This window comes from Suncus etruscus, chromosome 1 (genome assembly GCF_024139225.1).
Source record: "Suncus etruscus isolate mSunEtr1 chromosome 1, mSunEtr1.pri.cur, whole genome shotgun sequence".
In the NCBI taxonomy this organism is placed as follows: domain Eukaryota; kingdom Metazoa; phylum Chordata; class Mammalia; order Eulipotyphla; family Soricidae; genus Suncus; species Suncus etruscus.
In genome coordinates this window covers 30,652,179-30,671,785 of record NC_064848.1, presented here as the reverse complement: position 1 = coordinate 30,671,785, position 19,607 = coordinate 30,652,179, and the positions used below count along the sequence as shown (strand labels likewise).

The 19,607-nt window shown below is 36.0% G+C and overlaps 1 protein-coding gene and 1 non-coding gene across 2 annotated transcripts in view; one reads left to right on the top strand and one right to left on the bottom strand.

The window, feature by feature from the left end:
• Positions 1-834: 834 nt before the first annotated feature.
• Positions 835-19,607, bottom strand: part of VWC2L (von Willebrand factor C domain containing 2 like) — a 331,484-nt gene continuing 312,711 nt past the window's right edge. The window contains exon 4 of the mRNA XM_049784207.1: positions 835-940. Coding sequence (XP_049640164.1) covers positions 885-940 — 56 coding nt within the window. The 3' untranslated portion in view covers positions 835-884. The remainder of the gene's footprint in view (positions 941-19,607) is intronic.
• LOC126028517 (U6 spliceosomal RNA) lies at positions 18,594-18,700 on the top strand. Its single transcript, XR_007502440.1, has one exon. It is a non-coding gene; the product is annotated as a U6 spliceosomal RNA (small nuclear RNA).

Below are 19,607 nucleotides of genomic sequence, written 5' to 3'. Positions count from 1 at the left end.
TAAATAAACTCTGCAAGTTTTGAGGACAAATACAGTAATATATATATAAAACAATTTTATCTCATTTTATTTTGCTTTATGTAATGCTATCTTATCCTGTAACCATTATCTCCAATTTCCTGTGTCAATATATTATATAGTTTTTTCCAATAAGCAATTTCTTTACTTTTGCATATGCCACTTGTCTTGCAAATATATGTAATAAATGCATTGTCTGTTTCTATAATTTCACATCTGTGGCATTCTGAAAAATTCTGCCCATGAGAATTAAAAGGTAAGGAGAGAACAGGATCATTATCTAAACACTTCACTGTTTGAAAGAGCAATAGTTTCATGGGACCTACAAGTGTTTCTTAGGGTTTGGTTGGTACCAACTATAGAGCTCTAGACTCAGAGTACAAATAGTAAAGAAAGTTAACACTTTAAGCCTGTAATTAACGTCTGAATTTCAGTTAGATTTCCTTGGATCTTATACCATCATAGCATCTCTGTCAGTTTACCTTGGTTTTAGGTCAGAGAACAGAAATCTGTTCTGGGCTACCTGATGGTTTTAATTATAAACATAAGTTGTAAAATCTAAGCTTAAGTGGACACAAGAAAAGTGTATTCTAGGTGCTGCTAAAACAGTTGTTTTTGTCAAGTGGAATTCATGAAGGACAATAAAAATGTTTATTTTTTTTTAAATTGGCAGTATGTACCTGTAGCTAGTGGAGCCTATTTATGTTACAATAGCAGCTTTGTGGCACTGTTTAAATGCCAAAATCAGAGCAACAGTCAGCAAAACTCCCTATGCAGATGGCACTCTACTTACATCATGGCATTTGAATAAATATCTAAACAATTTCCACATGGTGTAGCTTTGATCAGTATGACAATGAGCCTTGTCAGTTGCTTTTGGGAGGAATAATATCTCTTCTCTTTGGCATCAGATAATAGAAACCTAAAGAAGGTAGGAAGAAAGAAATGAAGATTAGCATTGAAGTTTGATGCTTAGGCCAAATATAACAAGTTTTCAGGATATCTGCTATGGAAGGTCCAACAAATTATTTTGTGTAAACAAACTTTTATAAGTAATTGAATACAGGACTCCAGATACATTTATTTTTTTAAACCATAGCTCCATTTTTCAACACAAAAAGAATAAAATGATAAAGATAAACATTTATTTTAGAATTTACAATTATAAGGTTATTCTTTCTTCATCAGAAGCCTTGCTACTTGTTATGCTTTGTAGTACCATAAAACACATTGCATAAATATTTCTCAAATATTAGTTTATTGACTAATGGTATTGAGTAAAAATACTTTTGAATCAAGCAATCAAAAGACTGTAATTTCATCATAACTGGCTCATGATTCAAAGCAATCAGAAGAGAATAAATGCTATGATAAAAACTTGGGAAGAAACACAATAAGACCATATAGTATTATAAAAAAATTCATCACAGAGATGAGGCCGGAGAGATAGCAAGCAGTAGGGCATTTGCCTTGCACAGCTGACCTAGGACAGACTGCGATTCGATCCTCCGGCCTCCCAGATCCTCCCAAGCCAAGAGCGATTTCTAAGTATATAGCCAGGAGTAAACCTTGAGCATCATGGAGTGTGGCCCAAAACCAAACCAAACCAAACCAAACAAAACAAAACAAAACAAAAAATTCGTCATAGAAAACATAAATATATGAGTTTGATTTACAATTTTCCTTTTAATAAAGAAAATGTTTCAAGTTTGAAATTCTTAAGATTCTGTCCCTTTAATAGCCCTCCTATTTTGAACAGATGTTAATGGCAGGTGACAATGACATACTTGTTTACATAAAGTATCTATCACCTAAATTGTTCACTAGTGGGGTGAGCTGGAAATTGTGCCTCTAACAATGACCCCAGGTTTTGGCTAATTTCCTGAGCAAAACAGTTTAGAGCTTTTAGAAAATCCAGACAAGTGAAAAATGTACCCAGGACAAAAGAGAATAAAAACAGTTTAGGATTTTTAGATATTGACAACAATATAGGGAAACATAGAATAGGAAATGGCTGTGAGTTTACTCTAAAAGTACCTGCTCATTAGCTCTGTGAAATATTTTAGCCTCTTCTCACCCTGTACCTATGAAAATTTGTTGTGCTTAGTAACTGTCCTTAATGTCTCTGTCAAGTTAAACAATGGCTCACTTGTTGGGAGCAAAAATAGAGGAGCAAAATGGCCAGATCTGTGAGCTCATTAAGAACTGCCAATGAGAATTTAAAGATGAGATAGACCTTTGTGGTTTATTTGTCTCTTTATGTGCTTAATTCTCCTTCTCTACAGCCAGCCCTCACTGGACCACATCACTGGTCATTTAAAGTCCAGTTTGTTTGGCTTCAGACTGTTCCATGTCAGAATAAGTATGTCTGAGTGAAATGAGGTATTTTTGATGCAAAATAGAACTTTGCCAAGCAACTCCTGCTGGTGGAGTTTGTTTCTTTGGTTGAGGGATGTAATTAGCAATATTTCTGCTTGCTACAGTCTGGGATCTACACCAGGGACTCTGATATGTACTTGGGCTTGATTTGGTGGGGAATCACGTAAGTTTAGCCTCGTCACCAGTGCCATTGTCCTCTATGGCTTTAGTAAAAATGATGATTCTTAGACTCTGATCTTAAGAAAGTGAAAGGGATCTCTAGCTGAGCGGCATGGAAATCTGTATTAGAAGTTTCTTTGGGAAGATTTATTTTTTAAAAACTCATTAAGGTAAACATATTTTAATCAAATGCGCATATATCTTCCATCACAAGTAAGAGACATGATTTTCCTTTCCTTGAATTTTTCATAAAAAACACATTACAGATACAATTTAAGTTTTTTGTGTGTCCCTAGCTCCACCTCCTCCTTCTTATAATCATAGTCATGAATATGGTATTTGTTGAGTCTGTTTTATAGAGAACTTTATGCTTCCTCTAGAGGAATTCCTTTCTAGTATTTCTTGGGGGAAGTTTATAAATTTTTTCAAATATGAAATTGAAAAAAATCAGTTGTAAAATTGAAAATATTGGAAAATTGATTATAACTGTCCTAAAGAATTTAAAGGCCTTTTTTTTTTTTGGTGATTATTGGATTTTAGGGGCCATACCCAGTGGCTTACCCCTGACTCTACACTCAAGGATTACTCCTGGTGGGGTTTAGGGATATGGTGTTGTCAGTTGCATACAAGACAAGTGTCCATTGTATAATCACTCAGGCTTCAAAGTTCATTTTGGTTAGATAAAAGCTAGAAAATAGTAACAAGCAGAGCTGAAGATTAAGTTGTTGTCTTTAGAAGCCAAGCCAACAGTGTAAAGGGACAAACAGTGACCCTCTAACTAGACCATTCAGATTGTAAGCATGTGCTTATGATTCTATCTGCAACTCAGAAAAGTTCATCTTGCATATGATATGATTATTTATAAATATTTATAAGTTTATATGCATATTATAGTTATATTTTAGGATTACTTCAATAATTGTTAATTATACTCAGTACATTCTAGAATCAAAATACTCTTCATTTATCAATTTTAGCAGCTGGATTCTTTTTCTTTCTAAAGGGGAGAGAGGATTACACTGGACTTGTCAAGCACAGGGAGTATTTCTGCCTCTCCACTAATAAGTGACCTCTGGTAGTTCATGGGAATGATCATAGACAGTGCTGGGGATTGAACTGAAGTCAGGCACAAGGCAGGCACCTTACTTTCTATACTATATTTCTGGCCAAGAACCTAATTACAGTTCTTACCTTGCAAGGAGATACAACCAATACACAATCTGAATAAAGATTAACAATATTCATTGATGTTTTCTACTATTTTAATATAAAATTTAATTTATTATAATTTAGATATATTATTTGCCATATAAACATAGAATTATTTTATATTTAGCGACAAGCACTCTAATCTCTAGCTTATTAGACATTAATCTCTAAATACTCTTGTACACAATTTCATGATTTGACTAGAGAGAATATTAACAATATTTTTGCTTTAGTACATGGCAGATATTGTGACTCTGTGACTCTATGCTCTGTTCTGCTGTGTGCTAGACCTTGAATCATCTTGCCCAGAAGTTCTCTGAGGGCACTTCTTCAGAGGTGAGTTGTCCCTGCCTACAAAGCTAGAGGAGTGTGGCCTCTCCACTTAACTTCACTGCCACTCACATTTCCTAACTAATGAACCATAGGGCAACACAAGGAAGATACCACAATGCAAGCATGACAATAGGGAAACAATGCAGGCCAACATAATGCTGAGAATGAAGATGACAACTACAATGACCAAAAAAAATCTCAACTATTTTTTTAGCCTCTCAGATAAGGAGTTTAGAGAAGAAATATAGAGGATTTTCATAAGATTTTCAAAGAAACAATGGATCAAGCTAAATGAACCACAAATAAGAATCAAGAGGATATCACTGGAGAGATAGCATGGAGGTAGGGTGTTTTCTTTGCATGCAGAAGGATGGTGGTTCGAATCCCGGCATCCCATATGGTCCCCTGAGCCTGCCAGGAGCGATTTCTGAGCGTAGAGCCAGGAGTAACTAACCCCTGAGCGCTGCCGGGGTGACCCAAAAGCTAAAGAATCAAGAGGATATGGAAATAGAAATCAGAAAACTCCAAAAAGAAATAACAGATCTGAAAAACTAGGTAAGCAAAATGAAAACCTCACTGGAAAGCCTCTTCAAAAGGAAAACAGCAGCTGCGGTCCGAATCAGTGAACTGGAAGATGAAATGCATAACAATTCCATACAAAAAAGAGATTGGAAAAGAGAATTAATACAAATGATCAGACAATGGAAAAAATTCTCAAGGAATGTGAACAGATAAAAATAAAAGTCTTTGATAAACTCAACAGAAACAACATAAAAATCATTGGAGTTCCAGAAATCCAGGAAGAAAATCCCCTAGGAAGAATCAACAGTCAAGGACATCATTGGAGAGAAACTCCTAGAGCTAAAGACTGCATGAAACAAAATCCTGCACTCTTAAAGAGTACAAGCTAAAAGAGTTCCAAAGAAAAGCACACCAAGACATATCTTAGTCATAATGATGAATCCCACAGATAGGGATAGATTACTGAAAGCAGAAAGATCAAGAACAAAAATTATATTCAAAGGAGTATCCTTAATATTTACAATAGATCTTTCATAAGAATCTTTCAAGGACAGAAGGTATTGGTAGAATAAAGTGACAAAACTCAACAAAATTAATGTTGCCCCTAAAATACTGCATCCAAACAGACTCACATTCAGGTTTGAAAGAAGCATACAGAGCCTCATGGATAAACAACAGCTCAGAAACTCTACAGACTCAAAATAAACCTTAAAAGAAAAATTAAAAGGTCTACTTTAAGACAAGACAGACCAAGATACACACCAAAATCCTACATAAAAATGACAATCCCATGACAATTATTTTCCTCAACGTCAATGGACTAAAATGAACCAGAAAGAGACACAGAGTGGCAAAATAGATCAAAAAGCTGAATTCAACATTCTGCTGCCTAGAAGAAACACATTTTAATAGTCAAAACAAACAGACTCAAAATCGAAGATTGGAGTAAAATCATCCAAGCAAACAACTCCCAAAGTGTTTACAAAACATTTGATTGGCCATATTTATATCAGATGACACAAACTTTAGACATAGAAAAGTTATAATGGAAGAACATGGACATTTCGTACTAATCAAGGGATATATACAACAGGAAGAAATCACACCCCTAAACAGATGCATATCCAATGAGGAACCAGCAAAATATTTAATACAATTATTGACAAATCTAAAAGAAGAAATCGATAGCAACACTATAATAGTAGGAGACCTCAACACTGTTCTGCCACCCCTTGATAGATCTGAAATCTAACAAGAATATATTAGCTGTGAAAATAAAAATAAAAATATGGCCTAGTGGATATATATGGATATATATATATATATATATATATATATATATATATATATATATATATATGTCAATCCACACCCAGAAAACTGGATATACATTCTTTTTAAATGCACATGGTCTTTCTCCAGGATAGATCTCATAATATCCAATAAAACATACTTCCATAAAATCAAGAGGATAAAAACTGGGGCCCGGAGAGATAGCACAGCGGCGTTTGCCTTGCAAGCAGCCGGTCCAGGACCAAAGGTGGTTGGTTCAAATTCCGGTGTCCCATATGGTCCCCCGTGCCTGCCAGGAGCTATTTCTGAGCAGACAGCCAGGATTAACCCCTGAGCACCGCTGGGTGTGATCCAAAAACCAAAAAAAAAAAAAAAAAAAAAAAAAAAGAGGATAGAAACTGTATGGCCCAATTTCTCAGATTACAATGTACTGAAAGTAGAAGTTAAGTGCAAAGAAACACAATAGAAAAACTTTAAGACCTGGAAATTAAACAATTTACTACTGAACAACTGGTGAGTCAGAGATGAATCAAAGAGGAAATCAAAAGATTCCTGGAAACAAATGTGAATGAAGACACAAATTATCAGAATTTGTGGGACACAGCAAAAGTGGTACTAAGAGAAAAATTTATAGTGTTGCAAGTATACATTAGGGATGAAGAAGGGCTTATATAAGTAGCTTTATGACACAGCTTATAAAATTAGAAAATGATCAATAAAAAGAACCAAAATTAGGCAGGCAGAAAGAACTAAAGTTTAGAGCAGAAATCAATGAAGTGGAAATCCAAAACACAATCCTAAAGATCAACAAAAGCAAAAGTTGGTTCCTTGAAAAATTAAACAAGATTGATGAACCACTAGCAAAACTTAAAAAGAAAGGGAGGAAAAGAAAATTAATAAACTGGCTTAGAAATAAAAAGGGGGATATCACTACAGTACAGAGATATTCAAAGGGTAATCAGAGACTACTTTGAGAAACTCTATGCCACAGAACAAGAGAACCTGAAAGAAATGGATAAATTATTCGACTCTTATAGTCTCCCATGGTTGAATCAGGATGATCTAGCCTATCTAAATAGACCCATCATTCTTGAACAAATTAAAATGGTAATCAAAAATCTTCTCAAAAACAAAAGCTCAGGCCCAGATGGAATCACTAACAAATTTTTTCAAACCTTTCTAAAGTAACTACGACTGATTCTTTTTAGAATCAGGAAATTGAAGACACAGAAACACTCGCAAAAAGTTTTTATGAAGTGAACATCACCCTAATACCAAAACCTGACAGAGATGCTGCAAAGAAAGAAAATTACAGAACAATATCCCTGATGAACACAGATGCAAAGATACTCAACAAAATCCTAGCAAATCGGATCCAATAGCTCATCAAGAAGATCATATAACATCATACAAGTAGGTTTTATTCCATTAACTCAAAGATGGTTCAACATACTTAAATCAATCAACATAATACACCATATCAACAAAAGAAAAAATAAAAACCATTGAATATAAAATAAAAACCAATAGATTCAGAGAAAGCATATATGTTTCAACACCTATTCATAGTGAAAACTCTCAAAAACATGAGAATAGAAGAAACTTTTCTCAATATAATCAAGTCTATTTACCACAAGCCAATGCAAGTATTATTCTCAATGTAGATAAATATAAAGCCTTTCCTCTGAAAATCTGGTACAAGACAAGGTTGCCCTCTCTCGACTCCTATTTAATATAGTACTGTAAGTGCAATTAGGAAATAAAAATATATCAAGGTCATCCAGATAGGAAGGAAAGAAGTCAAGCTCTCACTGTTTGCAGATGACATGCTGCTATATTAAAAAAAAAAAAACCCCGAAAACTCTATCAAAAAGCTTATAGAAACAATAGATTAATATAGCAATGTGTAGGCTACAAAATAAAGACACAAAAATCAATGTTCTTTTTTGTAGACAAATAATAATAGAGAAGAAATTAATATTAAAAAATCAGACATTAAAGACACATTCACTTTAGTTCCACACAAAATCCAATAACTTGCAGTTAACTAATAAGGTGAAGCACATATACAAAAAAACTATAAAACACTGTTTCAAGAAATAAAAGAGGACACAAGAAAATGGAGACACATGCATACCCTGTTTATGAAATGGGAGGATTAACATCATTAAAATGGCAATACTCCCCAAAGCATTGTAGATTTAACACAATTCCTCTAGGGATACCCATGAAATTCTTCAAAGAAGTGGATCAAACACTCCTGAAATTCATTTGGAACAATAAACTGCCAAGAATAAATAAAGCAACCTTTCTGAAAAAGAACATGGGAGGCATCACTTTTCCCAACTTTAATTTGTACTACAAAGCAATAATCATTAAAACAGCATGGTATTGGAATAAAGATAGACCCTCAGATCAGTAGAATAGACTTGAGTATTCAGAGAATGTTCTTCAGACAGACAATCAATTTATTTTTGAAAAGGGGGCAAGAAATGCAAAATGGAGCAAGGAAAGCCTCTTCAACAAGTGGTCTTGGGACAACTGGTCAGTCACATGCAAAAAGTGAACTCATCTAACACTAATGCAAAAAAGGTAAGACCCAAATGGATTAAAAGACCTTGATATTGGACTCAGAACCTTAGATATATAAAAGAACACATAGGTAAACACTCCATGACATTGAGACCAATGGCATCTTCAAAGAGGAAACAGCACTGTCCAAACAAATGGAAGTGGAGATAAACAGATAATCTGAGAAGCTTCTGAACCTCAAAGGAAATAATGACTAGGATACAAAGTCCATCCACATAATGGTAGAAACCATTTACCCAATACTCTACAGATAAGGGGTTAATATCCCAAATATATAAGGCACTGACAGGACTTGACAAGGAACAGTCAGCTAACCCTATCACAAAATGGGGAGAAGAAATGAATAGATAATTCCTCAAATAAGAAATACAGATGGCCAAAAATCACATGAAGGCAAGGGGTGTGGCAGGAGGGAGTTGGAGGGAATTCCTGGTGGGAATATTGCACTATGAAGGGAGGTGTTCTTTTTATAATTGAAACCCAACTGTAATCATGGTTCTTAAATAAAGTTATTAAAAAATAAAAAATTATATGTTTAATATAAACTATATTCTATTATTTAAAATAATACTTGTTCACATTTATTGTTACCATTACCCTTTAAAATATTTGTCATCTAACATTAATATCATATAGGTATAATTTTTATGTCATGAAATATAGTTGTATAAGTCACTGTAGGGGCTACTTAATAATCACAGTAAGTTATACATTTATTTAATATTTTAATATTAAGGCACTGTTATTTATAGTCATTCATAGTAGAGTTTTAGGTGTGCAATATTCCAATAGCAATCCCACTATCAGTGTTGACTTCCCTCCTCCAATGTTCCCAGAGTGTATCCCATACTATCACTCTGTCCTCCCAGCTTGCCAGAATAACAGTCCCATTTAAAGAGATCCTCTCAATTAATTTAGCAAAGTCTTCATATAAAAATGATTCAAATTTTCCTTTTATTTTTAAATTGTTTTGTTTTGTTTTGGGGCCACACCTAGCTGTGCTCAGGGGTTACTCCTGGCTCTGCACTCAGAAATAGCTCCTGGCAGGCTCAAGGGACCATATGGGATGATGTGAAATCTAATCCCATTTATCTGAGTGCGAGGCAAAGGTCCTACCCACTGTGCTATAGCTCTGGCCCCTGATTCAACATTTTCATATATACTGAATTCTAAAACATATTTTAAAAGTCAAGGGACAAATTATGATTAAGCTGCTTAATATCAACTAATTCTGAAAATTTGAAGATTAATATTGGCTAGAACATAGAAAGTCAACCAGACATTTATGTATTTATTTATTTTTTTTAAGTTTTTCTAGTAAGCTTTAATTTGCCCCTATCTCAGGTTGTTGAAGAAAGGACAAAGTAAGAATATATACCTGTTCAGAAAGGCATGCTTTTTAAAAATATATATATATATATATATAATTTTTAAAAAATATAAATATATATGATATATAATTGAATTATTTAAGCACTGTGGTTACAAATTTGTTTAGGATTGAGTTTCAGTCATACAATATATACTATCCTTCATCAGTACTCATTTCCCACCACCAGTGTCCCCAGTTTCCTTCCTATTCTCCTCCTGCCTACCTCTAGGGTAGATATTTTACCTCCTCTCACTCTCTCTCTCTCTTTTTTTTTTTGACATTGTGATTTGCACATTGCTTAAGAATCACTTTATTCCCTTTCAGCACCCACCTCTTGTCCAGAGTGATCAGTTCCAACTATCATTGTCACAGTGGTTGACCATTCACTAGTCTAACTGTATTTACATGGCAAATTTCCTAACATGTACTTGTCCTTTTGATCCTCATCTTTATTGTTTCTGGTTATTACTACCATACTGTCTTTTATTTTTCTCACATCCCACAAATAAATGAGATTATTCTATGTCTATTTCTCTCCCTCTGACTCATTTCACTCAGCATAATAATCTCCATATCCATCCACGTATAAGCAAATTTCATGACTTCATTTTTCTTAATAGCTGCATTGTATTCTATTGTGTAGATGTACCACAGTTTCTTTACTGCTACCTATTTTTCTTTAGTATTATAATCATATATTGTGTAATAAGAGAAGACACTTTATTTTTTTCCCCACTCCCGAAAAGACACTTTAAATGAGTATAACAAGATGTTCTCGTTCTTTACACATTCCGACTCATTTTATCCCCTGATATACATTAAAAAATATTTTTAGGGGCTGGAGCAGTGACTCATTGGTAGGGCAATTGCCTTGCACACAGTTGACCTACAACAGACCGCGGGTGTCACATATGGTCCCCAAGCCAGGAGCGATTTCTGAGCACATAGCCAGGAGTAACCCCTGCGCTTTACCGGGTGTGGCCCAAAAATAAAAAAATAATTTTAAATTACTTTTTTATTTAAGCACTTTGGTTACAGAGATGTTCATAGTTGAGTTTCAGTCATAGAATGTATACTGCCCTTGCTGTTATTAATCCTCATCTTTTGAAGAAACTAAAACATTAAATGATTAAGTAACTTTTCTGTACACACTTTACTATATACATTTCTTTTTTTTTTTATTTTTATTGAGACTAATGTGGATTACAAGCCTTTCACAGTTATATTTAAGGTCCATAGTGACAGTAATTAGGTCTATTCTCACCACCAGTATTGACATCCCTTTGACACTGTTTCCAACATGCATCCCAAACCTCCACCCTTAGCACCCTGTACTGCTAGTGTAATAGGTCCCTTTTGTGATAGCTTGTTTGGGTCTCTCGATTCTATTGTCATTGACTTTGGTTTGGGTATTTAGGTCTGACCATTTTTTTATTTCTGCTCAATGCTCCTTAGACCACTTGGCCCCTAGGTACCATTCATTTTTTTCTCATTTTGTGGGAAGACATAGAAATATAAGGCAGAACAAGATGATTCATGTTCTGTGTTTCTGCTAAAAAAATAAGTGGGTGGGAGCCCCTGCCTAGAAACTATAAATATAAATAAACCTAAAGAAGAAAAAAATGGGGCCAGAGTGCTGGCGCAGCAGCAGGAGCGATTTCTGAGGGCACAGCCAGGAGTAACCCCTGAGCATCGCCAGGTGTGGCCCCAAAACAAAAACAAAAACAAAAAAAAGAAAAAAAGAAAAAAAAAACAAAAGAGAAAAAGGAAAAAAGGAAGTGCTGATGTGCCAAGTTTTTTTTTTTTTTTTTTTTTTGCATCGGCACAGTAAATATTGGGGGAAATTAGAAAGGAAATTTCCTAAGAGATACAGGTGTTTCCACCCTTGAAGCATACTGTCATGAGACCAACTTCAGGCTCTGTTATGTTCAATTATACATTTCTATACATAGTTTTAATTTATTTAACTGCTAACTCATGCTGTAAAAATAAACGTGAGTTTTCCCCTAAGTTTAACATTTTTTTCCCCTTCCACTACATCTGACACTTCCTCTCCTCTTTTTCCTCCTCCTTCTTTTTTACAATTTAATGACTGAGTTACAACTTGTAATATATATTTTCAGGTAAGTTTATAGTTTGAAAAATTATTGGTTTAGTTTATTTGCTTGATCTCTCTCTCTCTCTCTCTGTCTTTTTCTCTTTCTCTCTCTCTCTTTTGGTTTTTGGGCCACACCCAGTGACTCTCAAGGGTTACTGCTGACTATGTGCTCAGAAATCGCTCCTGGCTTGGGAGACCATATGGGATTCTGGGGGGATCGAACCCTGGTTCATCCTAGTTCAGCCACCTGCAAGGCAAATGCCCTACCTCTGTGCAACCACTCTGGCCCCTGCTTGATCTCTGTTAAATATTTATTTCTACTCTCTTGTTCACATAATTTCTGAGAAGTCAGATATTTGTTCTATTTACTCTTCTATTGGCAAGGTACACTATTCTCTGGCATTTTTCCAGGTTTTTCCTTAAATCTTTTTATTTATTTATTTATTTATTTATTTTTATTAGTGTGTTACAAGGTTGTTCATAATACAATCGGGTTTTTCAGAGTTACAAAGTTGTTCAATATTGAGTTTCAGGGGCCAGAGCAGTAGTGCAGTGGTAGGATGTTTGCCTTGCACATGGCTGACCCAGAATGGACCTCAGTTCCATCCCCAGCATCCATATGGTCCTTCAAGCCAGGAGAGATTTCTGAACGCATAGCCAGGAGTAACCCCTGAGTATCACCGAGTGCGGCCCAGAAACCAAAAAAGAATTTTTTTTGAGATTGAGTTTCAGTTCTTCTATGTAAAACACCTGTCACCAACAGCAATGTCCCCATTTTCTCTTCCATATTCCCACCACCCTGTGCTTACCTCTGGAGTAGAAATTTTTCTTTTCTCTTTCTTTCCCTCTCTCTTTTTTTTTTTTTTTTTTACTTTTAGCCACTGTGGTTTGAAATATTGTTATTGAAAGGATACCATGCCTATCACTTTATCTCACTTTAGCACCTAGATTTTGTTCAGAGTGATCATTTCCAACAATCATTGTCAAAATAGTGGTCTCTTCTCTGTCCTAACTGCACTCTCCTGCTACTTGATAAGCTTCCTACCATGGACTGATCTTCTTGGCCCTCTTCTCTATTGTCTCTGGATATTAATACCATACTATTTTTTAATATCCCACAAATGGTGTGTGGTTATTGTATATCTATGTCTTTCCCTCTGTCTCAGTTTGCTCAGCATAATACTCTTCATATCCATACACCAGCAGTGGTTGTTGTTTTAACTATTTATTCTATTTATTTTTATTTTGATATTTCTCTTAAATGTATATTCCATATTTTCTAGTTTACCCTCAGTTCTTGACTCTTTTGTACTATTTTTTAACCAACATTTGTTTTTGTTATTTCCCTTTTTAGCTCTCAGAGATTCTAGCAATAAATCCTTTCAGGTTTTTCTTCAGCCATTTCCAATCTATTAACAAATCTATCAAAGGCATTCTTTATTTCTGTAATGATTTTTTTCTACTACTCCCCCCAATTCTTAGGATGTCCCCATCTCTACTTGTATTTCTCATCTCTTCTTTCTTCCTACTTTACCAACTAGAGACCTTAGTATGTTAATGTTAGTTGTTTGAGCTTGCTCTAGGTTTGAAGCTTGCTCAGTACCTACAAATAATTTTTTTTTTGTCTTTTACTATACTTGGCAATGTTTTCCTAATAGCTGGGCATGATTCATTGGGTAACAGGAACTATAGTAATTGACTTTTAGTACTCCCTTGTTGAGTTGTGAGGGAAGGAGTTTCTGCCTATTATTTTACAGTGAGATCTTTAGTGAATCTTTGCCTCTGGCCTTAAACCTTACAAACTGCTGGTTTGTATTCCCTCTCTTAACTGGGAAGGAATGACTAGGGTCAAATGGAATTGACCCTTTTCTAGGTGAGTTAGCCTGTTATAACACCCAACTGATTAGACTTGGTTAATTAGATTCCCTGGAAGCCAAGCCTTATTAAGATGAATAGAAAGCTCTGGTGCATTCAAACGCTTTCTTTTTTTTTCCCCTCTCAGAAGCCTGAAGAGACTTTTCTCTTTATTTTCTAGATTTTCCCTATGGAAATTTACTCTCCTAAAGGCAAATCCAAATCTCAGGGCTTAGTGGGAGTCCCCCCCAGGCTAGATTTTTCTTTGACTTATCTGAACTGAGCCTACAGCAATCCATCAATTACAGCCTGAAGCTCTCACTCCCAAGGTTCCCTTTTGCAGATGGTTTCTGCTGCCTGAGCATCTCTGCTCTAGTAAACCATATCTCCATTATTCACTGACTTGAGCCTTTAATCTTGGGAACTGGTTTGCCGCTCTGTGTCCCTCTCTCTCTTCTGAATCCAAGAAGTTATTCTCAACCTGTTCAGCTTTTTTTTTTTTTTTTTTTTTTTTTTTTGTTATTTGAACAGAGTAGTGATTTTTTAAAAAAATTTTTCATGTGGGCAACTGAAATCCACTGTTTCCATTTCTCTGGTGGACATCTATTCCAGTTTTTCACTACCAGAACTAACACACCAATGAGCACCATTTCCAAGTTTTCCTAGAGATACTTAGGCACAAAGACCGAGAAGCAGTATGTGTGGCTTAAAATATATTGTGCTCTAAGTAAAATGAAGATATAACTGAGCTTTGTTTAAAGGTTAAAACTAATCACCTTCCATCAGCAGTAGTTGTGTGTTATCTCCCCATATTCCCACTAACGTTTGATACCAGATTTTTATCTTGGGGGAGTTGGGACTCACACTGTGAGCTCGGGGGTTACTTTTGGCTATGAACTCAGAAATTGTTCCTGACTTCGGGGATCATATGGGACTCTGGGGATTGAACCCAAGTTCATCCTGGGTCAGCTGTGTGCAAGGCAAACGACAGACCTATTGCTATCGATTGGCCCTGCAGATTTTTATCTTTGCTGATCTGATAGATATCAAGTTGTATCTTACTGTTTTAATATGTTAATGTTGCATTACCCTCATTTTAACAGCGAAGACATTAAGGCAAAAAAAATGCTTAATCATTTACTTAGCCATAGATTTAAGAGACATCTGAGGCAGGCAAAAGGAAACTTGAGTCACTGAAGTCAAATGTGTCTCTTTTGATAATTATTTTCTTTTTTTTTTTTTTTTTTTTTTGGTTTTTTTTGGGGGCCACACCCGGTGACGCTCAGGGGTTACTCCTGGCTATGCGCTCAGAAGTTGCTCCTGGCTTGGGGGACCATATGGGACGCCGGGGGATCGAACCGCGGTCCGTCCTAAGCTAGCGCAGGTAAGGCAGGCACCTTACCTTTAGCGCCACCGCCCGGCCCCTGATAATTATTTTCTAGCTTGAATTTTTAGTTGTGTTCTGCTAGTGATAAAGAGAAAGTTGTGCAAAATAATCTACAAGTACTTTTACTATCATATCATGGTTGGTTTCTGTTTCTTCCTTATTTTTTGTTTTGGTTTGTGTATAAGTACAAACTACTGCTTTTCATATTATTGATTTATTATTACAGCTCTTTGTGATCAGTTACCACACTTCTAATTTGTTGCCAGAGCCATTGGTGTATTAACAATTGGCTAGAAACAATCAGTAACAGTCCAGAGCTGTTTCTGCTGATTCCTCCATGGTTTCAAAGATGCAAAATCAGGACACAGAGAGATAATACACCTGATAAGGCCTTGAGTGCCACCGAGCCAGTCCAATCGGCTGCAGGAAATCCAGCCATCCCATAGCACTCCAATCAACGGAAAAGAAAGAGTGGGGCCACCAGAGCGATAGTATAGCTGATCGGGCTTTTGACTTACATGCAGCTGACCTGGGTTCCATCCCGGCATCTTCTGCGCCCGCCAGGAGTAACTTCTGATCGCTGCCAGGCGTGGCCCGAAAAGAAAAACAAACTACTTTAATAGTTCATTCTCCAACTCATTATTAAGGAGAGTAAAAATGGATCCAAAGAAGCCAATTAGAATATATTTTGCTTTCTTTTGCCAATTTTATCTCAACTTCTATTTTTCCTTGTGAGAATAAATCAGTTTACATTTTACATTTTTAATATTCACTTCCCAACAATATGCTCCTCAATGCAGTAGAAAGCTCATAATAATTAGTCCCTTGGATCTTAAAAACATCCATGCAATTATACCCAGAGATGAACATTGAAGCACACATATTTATTAACTGGTATCTGAAGTATTATGAAGCAAGAAAAAGTATATGTGAGAATGATAGAAAAGATGACCATGGATTTAAGACTAAACAACATGATGAATAATTTATTGCCTTTGCATAATTTTTTTTATTTTTACATTCATGAAAGCATGACAGATTAAGCTACTGAACTATTTCCTCAGCTAAGGAAAAGAAAACAACAAAAGTCATTAATATCATATCACTTTAATAGAATTGGACCTCAGTGCTTGAATTTTTCTAACCCTAAGCTTGAATTCTTTTTTTTTTTTTGGTCTTTTGGGCCACACCCATTTGATGCTCAGGGGTTACTCCTGGCTAAACGCTCAGAAATTGCCCCTGGCTCAGGGGGACCATATGGGACACTGGGGGATGTAACCGTGGTCCTTCCTTGGCTAGCGCTTGCAAGGCAGCCCCTAAGCTTGAAATTTTATTCAATGAATATAAGCTTGAAATTTTATTCAATGAATATAAGTTCTTGGTCTGGGCCCCTGGACAGAGGCTTGTGCTGTATGAATATCCCTGTGCTAATTGGATTATAAAAGGCAGTAAAATAATGAGAAAGATTAAGAATTGTTTTTCTCAGAAATGTTGCTATTCTCTAATTGACTGTTTTCAATGTCAGAGATGGGATAGGCTAAATAAGCAAATAAAAAAGAAAAATGAAGAAAACAATATATTAAACAGGGCAAACAAAGAACAAGAAATGGTTACTTCATAAAAGATGTTTTAAGCTTTAAAAATAAATTTTGGAGATGAATCTGGGATTCTAAGTATAAGAGAATTTCACCAGCTGAATACATTGTAATTTACCTCTAATATAATTTGAAAAGTTGAATCATTTTATTTCTTCTCCAACTTTCCGAAAGTTTATTAAAGGCACAATTTTATAATAGAAAAAAAAAGTTAATAGTATAAACATCAAACAATTAGGGAATAATTAAAATGTGTTATAGCTCAACCATATGCTAGAATGTACCCATTAAAATTACATCAAAAGAATTACTACAAATTATTTTATTAAATAAAATTTAATGATAGGAAAATTGCTCATCTGTAATGTTATGAGAAAAAGCAGACTACAGAATGAAATGGAAACAGATCCTCATTTTTATAAGAAAATATGTATGTACGTATTGAAGGATAGGTAAGAAGTAGGTTCATTTTCCAATAAGAAAATATAACATTAAAAAGTGTCCATTGACTTATTTTTATTCTTTTATGATAAATTATTTGATACATTTTCTTTAACTTTTTGAAATGTAGAAAGTGTTATTTAGAAAATGGAAGAAAGGGAAAATAGGGTGATGGAGGAGAAATTGGGAAAGAAAGCAGAGTTCCATAAGGTAAAAGAGAAATTAGGGGCTGGAGAGATAGCATAAAGATAAGGCGTTTGTCTTGCATGCAGAATGACGGTGGTTCGAATCCCAGCATTCCATATGATCCCCGAACCTTCCAGGAGCGATTTCTGAGTGTAGAGACAGGAGGAATCCCTGAGCACAGCTGGGTGTGACCTCCCCATAAAAGAGAAATTATATATTTCTGGGATACCCTAAAATGAAGTGTGACTCTCTCTCTCTCTCTCTCTCTCTCTCTCTCTCTCTCTCTCTCTCTCTCTCTCTCTCTCTCTCTCTCTCTCTCTCTCTCTCTGTCTTTTTTTTTTTTTTTTTTTTTTGGTCACACCTGGCGGCTCTCAGGTGTTACTCCTGACTCTGTGCTCAGAAATCGCTCCTGGCAGGCACCAGGGACCATGTGGGTTGCCAGGATTTGAACCACCTTTTGTCCTGGATCAGCTGTGTGCAAGGCAAATGCCCCACTGCTGTGCTATATCTCCAGTCCTCTTTTTCTCTTTTAATAAAATTACATGTTCCATAAAATTAAGTATTTTTTAATAACTAATCACTATTAATATTACTAATAGTTACTAATTACTAATGCCTATTAGTAATTACTTGATAACTAATAACAATTGATTACTTACTAATAATTATTATTAATTAACTGGCAGTGTATCAGTATTTTAGGGCATTGTAAATTAAAGTGGTAAACAATGATAAAGTGATTAATTTCTTAACCTTGTTCTAAGTTATTTTAATGAGGAATTTATACATTTTGTGTGGAAAAATGCTTGAGTTTTGACTCTGGAGACAAAAAGATAGCTCAGTGGATAAAGCACTTCTTGCACTGTACAAATTGACCCCAGTCCGATCTCTGTCACCACATATGATCTCCTGAGCAACCTTAGAAGTGGGTAGGGAGTTTGCTTGCACATGGCCATCTCCGGTTGGATCCCTGGCATCCCATATGGTCCCTCTATTTTGCCAGACGAGATTTCTGAGTGCAGAGCTGAGAGTAATCCCTGAGTGCCACCGGATGATGAGTGCCACCGGATGATGAGTGCCACCAGATGTGGCCCCCAAACAAACAACAAAAAAGAAGTGATCCCTATCCCTGAGATCATCGTCAGTGATATTCTTGTTTATGTATGACAAGAACATATACTAAAATTAAAATGATACAGAGAAGATCAGCATGGCCCTTGCGCAAGGATGGCACGCAAATTTCTGAAGCATTCCATAAAAAAAATAGGTGGGGGGCGAAGAGATAGCGCAGCGCTAGGGTGTTTGCCTTGCACACACTTGACCGAGGACGGACCTGGGTTTGATCCCATGCCTCCCATTTGGTCCTTCAAGCCAGGAGCGATTTCTGAGTGCATAGCCATGAGTAACTCCCGAGTGTTACCTCTCATTTAAGGAAAGCACGCACCAGATGTGGTTTTCTCCTTCCCTGGTGCAGTGCCTTCCTCCAAAAAAAATATTTGCCAAAAGGCCTGCTTAGCGAAGTCAACCATTTGACCCTTTGCATGGATTATTGGCGGTAATTCCAACATGGCTGTAACATTACATTTTTCTCTTTATTTGGTCACTATAGAAATCCAGCCTCAGCTTTCCTACAAAGAAATGTCAGTACCAAAAACCTGCCAAAAGTTCCCTGCTGGCTAGTTCATATAACCTTGCGCCAGCAGCTTGTTTTTCTGAGTCTAGCTCTATGATGGTAAACAAGTATTTCCGTCCCCTCTAAAATCTATTTTCCGGCTACTACATAAACAACATAAGGGCCCGGAGAGATAGCACAGCGGCATTTGCCTTGCAAGCAGCTGATCCAGGACCAAAGGTGGTTGGTTCGAATCCCGGTGTTCTATATGGTCCCTCGTGCCTGCCAGGAGCTATTTCTGAGCAGACAGCCAGGAGTAACCCCTGAGCACCACCAAGTGTGGCCCAAAAACCAAAAACCAAACAAACAAACAAAAAAAAAAACATCATAAATATCTTTGTCTCTCTCCTCCTGGTTTCTTGAAAAACCTGCTTTTTGCTAAACCGAAAACATCTCTAGCTTTTGTTTCACAGCTCTCTAGCAGAGTTCTTTCTCACCTATAGAAAAGTCATTTTGATATGTAAATTCTAGGCCTGTTTCCCCATTGTACTGCTCCC